Source organism: Oryza glaberrima, chromosome 12, assembly GCF_000147395.1.
Source record: "Oryza glaberrima chromosome 12, OglaRS2, whole genome shotgun sequence".
NCBI lineage: Eukaryota > Viridiplantae > Streptophyta > Magnoliopsida > Poales > Poaceae > Oryza > Oryza glaberrima.
The window spans coordinates 23,086,871-23,097,592 of record NC_068337.1 but is presented as its reverse complement, the minus strand read 5'-3'; the positions used below and the strand labels follow the sequence as shown (position 1 = coordinate 23,097,592).

The 10,722-nt window shown below is 42.4% G+C and overlaps 2 protein-coding genes across 2 annotated transcripts; both read right to left on the bottom strand.

Annotated features, from left to right (window-relative positions):
• Positions 1–3,152, bottom strand: LOC127757501 (serine/threonine-protein kinase STY13-like). The gene is made up of 6 exons (XM_052283016.1): positions 2,732–3,152; positions 1,845–1,966; positions 1,385–1,611; positions 1,123–1,300; positions 811–954; positions 1–560 (listed from the first exon to the last, which is right to left on the bottom strand). The coding sequence occupies exons 1-6, from the start codon at positions 3,039–3,041 to the stop codon at positions 339–341; spliced, it is 1,203 nt and encodes a 400-aa protein (XP_052138976.1). The 5' UTR covers positions 3,042–3,152; the 3' UTR covers positions 1–338.
• Positions 3,153–4,448: 1,296 nt separating this feature from the next.
• On the bottom strand, positions 4,449–9,994 carry LOC127757703 (methylcrotonoyl-CoA carboxylase subunit alpha, mitochondrial). The gene is made up of 16 exons (XM_052283269.1): positions 9,496–9,994; positions 8,888–9,009; positions 8,641–8,788; positions 8,213–8,350; positions 8,007–8,102; positions 7,862–7,921; positions 7,635–7,727; positions 7,115–7,226; positions 6,767–6,871; positions 6,552–6,688; positions 5,990–6,215; positions 5,745–5,908; positions 5,501–5,617; positions 5,161–5,403; positions 4,971–5,066; positions 4,449–4,755 (listed from the first exon to the last, which is right to left on the bottom strand). The coding sequence occupies exons 1-16, from the start codon at positions 9,832–9,834 to the stop codon at positions 4,738–4,740; spliced, it is 2,214 nt and encodes a 737-aa protein (XP_052139229.1). The 5' UTR covers positions 9,835–9,994; the 3' UTR covers positions 4,449–4,737.
• Positions 9,995–10,722: the final 728 nt, after the last annotated feature.

Here is a 10,722-nt window from a genome sequence, read left to right as displayed (position 1 = left end):
TGGAGGGAGTACTAAGCTAAAATATTCCACGTGGAAATCAATCAACCGATACCTTTCATGGATCCAACTCACCAATCCTTGCTTTAATGCCAATATCCCAACACCATTCATGGATCCAAATTACCAATCCTTGCTTCAATGCTAAATATCTCGAAGCAAGGAAACCGTAGCTAATCTAATTCTCATCTATCTCGTGGAAGAAAAAAAAAACAAAGACAACTAACACACTGACGTGACGCTTGCTTTTTGTTGGTGCCAGGATCCAACAATAATACTCCTAAACTGCCTAATCACATGATTCTGATTAAGATGGAAGCATTGACGTGAATGGATGGTTCCTACGCGGCGCGGGGTACGAAGAAGCAGAAGCATCCACCGCCGGGTTGCTTCCTCTTCTTCTTCTCCAGCACCATGCCGCCGCCATTGCTCGTGTCCAGGGACTCCAGGAGGCGCACCACCTCCTCCATCTCGGGCCGGACCTCCGGGTTGGCGTCCCAGCATCTCCGCATGATGCTCGCCATTGCGCTCGGGCAGCAGTCCGGGATCTCCGGTCGCAAATTCTGTCCAAAACAACACAAACATAAATGATCAAATATGATGAAATGCAGGGTATAGGAGAAACTACTGTGATCCAAGAGTAGTTTTGTTGATTCTTCGCAAATTCTGACCAAAAGAACACAAATGATCATATGAGGCAATGCAGGGTATAGGAGAAACTACTATGATCCAGAGTTTCTTCGCAAAGTCTGACCAAAAGAACGCAAATGATCATATGACGAAATGAGGTGAGACAAGTTTGCTTGATGATACCTTATGGACAACAAACGATGAGAAGTCTGCAAAGCTGAGGTCTGAGTAGGGTCCATAGGGCATATCACAGCAGTATGTCTCCCATAGGCAGATGCCGAAACTGTAAACATCGCACTTTCTGTTGTATGGCTTTCCATCAAGCACCTGAAGTATGATGGAGTTTCAAATAATTAAGAGAGAATGATTTTAAATGCAATAATCATGGTGTTGACACGTTATCTAAGAAATTTTTGAATTTGACGTGGAGAAAGGAATTCACATAATACAGGAGAGGATACTGTAAAATCTGGGTTGTGAGTTGTGTATAATTACCTCTGGGGCCATGTAACCAAGTGTTCCAGTCGTGCGTGTCAAATCCTTGGGATCCTGAGCCTCAACGAGACGAGCAACACCAAAATCAGCAATCTTAAGGTTCAGCTGTGGGTCAAGTAGCATGTTCTCACTTTTGACATCCCGATGCACAATCTTTTTTGAGTGCAGGAAGCTCAATCTGAAACAAGAGATACGATGGAACGAACGCTTAATAAACGTCAGATTCAGAAGAGAGAGAAGCATAGCGAACTTGCTGAATTACCCTCTGGCCAAATCCAATGCAAGCCGAACCACCTCTTCATATGGAAGCTTCTTGTTCTTCCTGTAATGCTTTATGAGATGCTGTTTCAATGTGCCCCCAGTGAGATATTCTACCACAACACAGCATGCTCTGTCAGGCAGATCAGTGCGTGCACCCTTCCTGGAACTGTGGTCTGGAATATCTTTTGGAATATTAAGGTTTGTTGTACCCATCGATGCGCCGATGAACTTCAAGAAATAAAACAGAGCAGCACTATTTTAACAATTTTGCAACGGATCAAAAGAATCAAAACAACGAAATCCCTTAGAAGGCATATAATATCACCTAATTACATGTAAAGAGCAGGTGCACGAATGGATAACAGTATCTTAGTTCTGCACAGCTGACAATGCCAATGCCATTGCAAAGAAAATCACAGTATGGATTGGATTGCTGCAACTATGAACAGAGAGATGATCACCTTTGTGATATTCGGATGGTTGAACTCATGCCAAACAACAACCACCTCCTTAAGTGATGTTCTAAAATGAGCTATTTGGTCTTCAGATGAATCGCCCTCTGCGCCCCAATCCAACAGTTTCACTACACATACCATTAGAAAGAAGTAGATTAGCTACTTCCTCTGGTAGCAATAAAACATGTCATCATCAACATCGTCAAGATCTCCAAATAAGATTATGATCACTAATTTCTTTTTTAATAAATATGTAAAAACATGATAAAATTATATAATACTGTGCAAGTAACTCAAATCCATGCACATGGTTCTCATTCGTTTAATCTAAATACATATATAAAACGTGGTAGGATTGATAACCAAAACTGAAATACATGACACTACCATTCATACGGCTTTCATATATAGCAAAGGGTCTCAACAACGACGAAAATTTGAGAACCTAACCATTGGAGTTAATTGTTTTCATGAAGCGATTTTCTGTTGAATTCAAGGATGTTCGACGTCGATCATAGACCACCATACAAAAACATTATTGGTTTATCCACATATAGGTTTCCAACTTCCAACTTCCAACCTATATCAATGCAACATGAAACAACTCCCCGTCGAATTTAAGAATGTTCATGGCAGAACCGTTCTAAAAAGAACACGGCCATGGGATCCCAATTCCAATTAAAGATAGTAGCATGGTGTAACGAACTATTAAAAGAAAACAACATCACACAATCTCATCTACCAGATCAGAACATGCATATATGGATAACAAAGGTTCTATCGACTCAATCAGCCCAAAACACCGTATGCAATTAGTATGCAGCATGCAGAGGTTTAGGGTTTAACAAAGAGGATGGGATCGATCGATCGATGAGAATGAGATCCTCCTCTACCTGCGACGTCCTGGCCGTAGTACTTCCCGCGGAAGAGCGTGCCGTGGTCGCCGTGCTCGACGACGTGGCCGATCTCCAGCTTGGAGAGGTCGATCTCCCACGCGGCCTTGGGCCCCTCGTCGCCGCGCTCCACGCCGCCGCTGTTGAGCTTGCGGAACCTGTCGGCCATCCTCTCCTCGATCTCGAAGTCCAGGCTCATGAGATCCACCTGGTCGGCGCGCAGGTAACTCCCCGCATCCTCCTCCACCGCCGCCGCCGCCGCCTTCTCCTCCACCAAATCCGCCGGCACCATGGTGCAGCTCGACGCCATCGATTGCGCCCGGCCGCTCGAGACGGAGACGACGACGAAGACGACCTTGGACGTAGGCTAGTGGAGATAGTGGCTGGAGGTAGGGTTTTTCTAGGGCTCGAGATATAGAGTGGAGGAGTCGAGAGGCGGCGGAGGTGGGTCACGGAAGTCGCGCGCGAACACGACGGGGAGGAGGAGGAGGAAGCGGAGGCGGTTGCGGTGGTGGTGGTGGCGGCGTGGTGGGGCTTACGTAGGTGGGCCGGAAGCCCGGCAAGCATGGGTGGTGGTAATGGGCCAGGGCCCATGGGCCCTTTTACAACCCATCTCAGCTCTTAAATATTTTTATGGGACCACCTATATATTTGTCGACAAATTTTCTTCTAAAAATTTGACAGATGTAATTATAGCACAATTATAGTGTAATTACACTGTAATTTGTATGTAATTACACTGTAATTTGCATGTAACTATAGTGTAACTTATATGTAAGTTTCATGTAATTTTGAATCGTTAGATCTATTACAAGATTTGTTTTGGTGAGAAAGAAAATACAATCACAGCCCACATATATGTGAAAGAATTTATTCCCACAACCTCCATTTTACCGAAATAACATGTTACGGAGAGATTTTTGAAAGTTACATACAAGTTACATTATAGTTACAGTGTAATTACACTACGATTGTACTGTAATTACATCTGTCAAATTTTTGGGGGAAAATTTGTCGACAAATATATATCAAAATTGTATTTTTATTAGCTAAGGGTCTATTCACTTTGATGCCAAAAAAAAACCTTACCAAATTTTGGCATTACCAAAATTTTGGCATAGTTGCCAAAATTTTGGCATTGGTAGAATTTCTTATATAGCACCAAAATTTAGCAACAAACTAAATATAGCCACTTTTTTTTGGCAACTTTACCCAAATTTGATAAGGTTGAAAATAGTATCAAAGTGAACAAGCCCTAAAAAATCTACTAAATTTTAGCACATCTCATTTTTAACCCGCCGTTAGATTTTGTATGTCAAAAGGTTGGACTTGTTATTACGACCCCTATGTACGGTCTGTTTCACATGGGCTGGAACAAGATTACTTGCGGCCCCGTTTTACACAAATTCAGGTTATGTTTATCACAAATTCACAACTCCAAGATCCCAAATCCTAGATCTGAAGTTTGTAAGTTAAAATATAGTGCTTGCAAATTTTATATTTTATTAAAAATATGAATAAAATAATTCGTCCAAATATTATCATGATCCATGGATTTGTTGTGTAGCTAGAAATACTCAGCTCCAAAAAAATCTTTGATCCCGGAGCTATGCCAAACAAGACCTCAGTTGCTTTAGCTTTCACTGTCAGTGTCAGGTTAGTTCGTTCATTACTGGGATTATTCCAATTTTCACGGTTATTCCAACTTTCAGGGCAATGGAAGAACAAATGAGGTTTAATTGTTTTTGTCACTGTATGTGACAGCAGTAATGTACACTGTACAGTTTCAGGTTTGCGACAACAACAACAGGGGGTGGGTTGGGAGCTCGTCAACTAATTTATTCACACAGATGAACCCGTTGCTTATTTTTGCTTGCTTTTGTGTTGTGAACTCGATGTTGTCGCTTATTATTTGCTTGCTTTTGGACGGCCGGCAGCATCATCAGCCAACTTATGAAGCGTCTGTGAATTGAGCTGTACAGGTCGTGAATCTCTGCCTGGGTTTCTCAATTTGGCTTGTTCTCCTGCAAAAGGGAAATTTTTTCGAGTTCAGACGAGTAATGGCGTAAAAGCAACCATAAACATATCATCTTCTAATGTGTTCGGAAATCTTTCAACAAGAATGTTTTCTGCTGGGAAAAGATTAATGATGGTGAAACTTGCACTGAGCATATACCTCCTTGTAACAAAGGTGAGCAAACTGAAAAATTCCACGATATGATCAATAATTGTGACGTACCTTCACGGTGAAAAGGACACTAGAGTCAAAAACTTGTTGTCCGGCAGTAGCCTTCAGCCCTTCCACATATCCGGCACAAGGCGCCTTCACAACATGCTGAGAAAAGAGGAGAAAAATATAGTGAGTTTTAACAGTTTTCTCAATTTTTTTATGAATTACCAGTGCCACCAGCAAGTTCATTCATTCAGACCTCCATCTTCATTGCTTCCATAACCATGACAGGCTGACCTTCCTCCACCCGTGCCCCGTCTTTAAGCAAAACCTTTACAACCAGACCAGCCATTGGTGCCAAAACACTCCCCTTTGGATGTGACCTCGCCTCAGAGGAAGCGCTAGGTTGAGAACTGTCATCAGGTGACTGCTCAGCTCTCAACGTCTGCCTGTAATGATGATGATGCTTCCCATGCCAGATGTGTATATGGTTGCAATTGTCCTGAAAGAAGCAGAGGAAAGAAATTTAAGGAGGGTATTACAGTCAGAAGTAACTGATGAATATGCTCACTACCACCATAGTGAAGTATCAAATTTACCTTTGAATAAAATGCTAGAGTTACGTCTGTTTGCAGCCCATCAACATCAACCCGGAAATCATGGTCACCTCTGCTATCTACTTTGACATCCAATCCAGGAGAAGAGCCATCTTCAGTCTGGTCACAAGTCCAAACACCATTAATAGGACTTCATGAACTGGTCAAGGATAGTCAATAGTGTATTGTTCAATGCCAACCAAGGATATTCATCGGAACTGCTAATATGGGATGTGTGTGAGATCACCTCAACGAAGTAGGTTCCGTCAGATCTATATGTTACCGACAGTTTAAGAAGATCATCACTTGATCCACCAAGTTCTCTATCCAACTCAAATTCCATTAGACGCTTGGCAAAATGATGCATCCTGAAAGGTGGATGGGCGTACCACATAGAAAGTTTCTTATCATCTGCCAACAAAATTATGTCATTATCAGTCCATACGAGCAAAATGTTGCATGACAAAATAAAAGGACAGCCACATAACATACGAAGTGACACTTCAGAGGAAACATGATCCTTCTTGCAAATGCAGGCAGCAGCCAAAATTGCACCAAGCTCTTCTGCTTCATGTGATCCACTCAAGGCTTGAGTAGAAGTACTCAGAAGATCATTTTGATAGCGTTCAATGAAATGTGTATCGACTAGGCCTTTTTCAAAGGCACTATGACCTGCGAGTTCTTGGAGGAAACCAACATTGGTCGGCAAACCTGCAATCTGTTTATCCATTAACCACAATATGACAAGCAGTGAACTATCAAAATGATCAGATAAAGATTCTTCACTTCGAAGTTCAATAAACCATTTCTTTGCAATTGATTATCTCCAAGGCAGGGGGCATTTAATAAGTAACAACAAAAAAAGGTACACCAATTTTTAACATATACCATTGAGTTTTCCATGGTTGGTAAACAAAATTACTAAAGCCAATAACTAAGCTTGTTGAAGTAAGTTGGCACAGGACCAAGGGCATAGGACAAGAAACCACCCCCGATGATTAGGAAAACTACATCATATTCAATCAAATTTGAGTAAATGTGGGGGTTTATATACCTGAAAGTTTGACAGGCTGTTCTTTAGCTTGACTAGCGCAGCATTGCGACTTTCACCCCAAACCACAAGTTTGGCTATCATGGGATCATAATGCATGCTGACAGTATCTCCTTCTTCAACTCCAGTTTCAACTCTTACTAATAAAGAATACGTCAAATGACATACTGACATATAGCTGGTAATAAATTATGCTGCAGGGTGTCTCCTAAATTTACCCGTTGCGGTAGAGGGAACTGGCCTGTAGTGGTGTAAGGTTCCTGTAGCAGGAAGAAATCCCCTTGGCACATTTTCTGCGTATATTCGGGCTTCAAATGCATGTCCTGAATCAATGAACACTGATAGTTAACCATATTGTCTAAGAACATTAGAATAACTAACTGACATTCATCTAGACATCCAATCTACCAGTTCATGTACCAAGAGAAGTATTTTTTATCACCCATGTTATTGTTCAAAAAGCAAACAAAAGGAATTCAATGCCCTGACAAAGAGATAAAACATGGTACTAAGAAATCATCTATAAAGACATCTGGATGAATCATGACTGCCCTAAGAAGTATTACCATTTAACGGAACCTGCTCCTGAGATAATGGTAGGCACTCTCCATTTGCAATTCGTATTTGCCACTCAACAAGATCTTGGCCAACGATCATCTCGGTCACTGGGTGTTCAACCTTCAAATATCGATTCACCATGTAAAGTATTTTAATATTTGAGATGACCACATCCAATTTGTACTGAAGCTTAATGCGGTTAACAGGTTATCCAGATAAAGAAAAAAAATCTAATATATATATGTGCTAGTTTTCAGATCTTGATTTATATTTCTGGTACTTGAAGATTTGGAGAGTTTTTGTTTCACAAGTTAGGCAATTTTTCTCATGGTGAGAATCTCTTTTGTTCAGGCAGGTAGTCGCATGCATCAAAAAATACAACCCCATCTCAAGTAGAGCTTACAAAAACCTAGGCTCAAAGTCAATTGTTCAGATAACATTTACAATATGGACCCAGCATGTGATCGCACAGCATATAAAAAATGCAACGTATTCAAATATCTTAGATCATCATCAGAAATAAAGTACCTGGAGCCGAGTATTCATTTCCATGAAATAGAATTCTCCGGAAAGAGTATCCACGATAAACTCCACTGTTCCAGCACTGTAGTAACCAACTGCCTTCAACGCAAAGAATCCAATAAGTGACCATGTGCACAAGATATAAACAACAATAATGAACAGAAACTGGAATAATGAAATTCATCTGTAAAATCACAGAGCACGATATTCAGTAGAATTATCAAGCATGTCACCTTTGCAGCTGATACAGCAGCTTCACCAATATGAGACCGAAACTGAGCTGTCACATTTGGCTGCAGAGCGTACATAAATGGAAAGCTTGAGGTTTTATTTTATTCAAAACAAACCCTAGGGCATTGACAGGTAATGGAGCCTTACAGCTGGAGCTTCCTCGATAATCTTTTGGTGCCTTCTTTGTAGACTACAATCTCTCTCATAAAGGTGAATCACATTTCCATGTTGATCTCCAAATATCTTCACCCATTGAAATGGTGTCACACACAAAAATAAAGCAGATGGCTACTGCAACTGCAAGTATATGTTTAGAAAATGACTGAAGCAGTACTGAAATCCTTGAATATTACCTGGACTTCTATATGTCTGGGTTGGGTAATATACTTCTCAACCAGCAGCGTGTTTATGCCAAATGATGCTGCGGCTTCTCGTTGAGCACTCAATACAGAATCCACAAAGTCCTCAGGCCTTTGAACTATTCTCATCCCCTTCAAAAAATGCAAAGATCAAAAGAAAACAGGATGAAGTGGGAACGACGCGCATACAAGCAACATTATAAATGCGCTCTTAAATGGATTATGGACATGCACGCACATGAGAATAGAGCATACAATTCTAAAAATGTTCTTCATTTGGCCATAATGGTTTATGCTCGAATCAACTACACTGAGAGCTTTTTTCAGGAAAATAGGAAATGAACACGAACAATGAACAAGTAAAAAGCATATGCAGATAGCTACAACAAGCATGTCCTTTGTGCAAGAAATTTCAGCTATACCTTGCCCCCTCCACCATGTGTGGGCTTGATCAAAACTGGATACCCAATCTTATTGGCTTCAAGTTTTAACAGTTCAATGTCTTGTTCAGCCCCATGGTAACCTGGGACGAGCGGTACACCAGCAGCACCCATGATCCTCTTAGAAGCACTAGTTTTCACATAGCTTCGTTAGAACACATTGTTCTATTAAAAAAGAAAAGAAAAGAGGAGGCAACATATGCACAAATCAGACGAAGAAGATATTTACCTCTTGTCGCCCATGTCTCGGATAGCAGATGGTGGTGGTCCAATGAATGTAAGCCCCTCGGCTTTACAGAGCTGCGCGAAATCTGCGCTCTCCGAAAGAAAACCATATCCTGGGTGGATAGCCTACAATTACAAACATATATTATTTTTTTTCAGGATTCAGAAGTATCGATATCCCCATCATGGCACGCCTCATACTAGAATGCCGCAGTACAAAGTAAGTAGAAGTAACCTATTTGTGGTTGTGATGCTAACTAAGACATGATCCTAAGCAACCAGCATTGATTCCATTGAATAAATCAAGCAGAAGACATGTAGAACTTCACATACTCCATTTTTTAGGCAATGCCCGGAGCTGAGCAATTATGATAGCTCCGCAGTAGAGTATGTACCAAAATCAAATGTGATCATATCATCACACTACTCCTTCATTGCGACTTACTAGCAGTTAGCAACCATCAATCAATTGGCTGAACCACAAAATTCCACATACTACCAACTGTCAGTTAGCATCAACGTTGCCGCCGCGGAATTCAGTCAGCTAACGAACGGATAGGTGGGGTTGGATTGGAGAAAGGGTGGGGGGCAGGAGAGGAGGGCGAGCGGAACCTTGGCGCCGGTGCGGAGCGCGGCGTCGACGATGGCGGAGGCGTTGAGGTAGCTCTCCCTGGCGGGCGGCGGGCCGAGGCGGACGGCCTCGTCGGCGGCGCGCACGTGGAGGGCCCCCCGGTCGGCGTCGCTGTAGACCGCGACGGTGGGGATCCCGAGCCTCCGCGCCGTCCTCATCACCCTGCACGCGATCTCCCCCCTGTTCGCCACCAGCACCTTCTCCACCGCCCCACCACCGACCGCCTCGGAGGAGGATGAGGAGAGGAGCCGCGCGAGGAGGAGGCTGGCGCCGCCATGGCGGCTGCGGCGGCGGGGGAGGAGGAGGAGGCGGGAGGCCATGGGTGACGCGACGCGGAGGAGTGGGCGCGCGCGGCGATGGGGGTCCGCGTGATTGGGGGTGGTTTAGACCTTAGAGGGAAAAAGGATAAGGGCGGTGACTGGTTGGTGAGGCAGTGAGAGTGAGAGAGTGAGCGAGTTCCCGACGGCTCTCCCTCCCTCGGCCCTCCCTTCTTCTCTCCCTCCGGCGACGTCGGATGGGGGTGTACGTATGGCTTTTGGCTAACTTGGAGTGGGACCCACCTGTCAGGGACTGACTCACTGACCTGTACGCGTCACGTTTTATCTATTTTTAAAGGCCACGTGCCATGCGTGTACCTTCCTTTTCTTTCACTCACTCGCTCTTGGATGTAATATTGGAATACTCGTCTTATGCAAAACAATCATATAAATATTACTCCTTCTATCCTATAAATATTACTCCTTCTATCCTATAAGACGCGATTAAAGTTGGCACGGTCTTCAAAACTAATCTTTAATTTATAATTTCTTACTAGGAAAAAATGCTTGTGAAAACCTTTTTAATCTTATTACTGTGATACAGTTTAAATCTAATTGCGAGACAAATCTTTTAAGCCTAATTGCGTCATGATTTGACAATGTGGTGCTACAGTTAATATTTACTAATGACGGATTAATTAGACTTAATAAATTTATCTCGCAGTTTCCAGACGGAATCTTTGTTATTAGTCTAAATTTAATACTTCAAATGTGTGTTCGTATATCCGATGTGACACACCAAAAAATTTCGTTCACAAACTCCACACTCACTCTTGACGAAGATGGAAATTTTTCGAGTTACGCGTATCAAATTTGAGCTTGATGACCCTACTTAATTTGGGTTTTTAACCATTAGTCCCTCTGATTTTTAATATATAATGCCGTTGATTT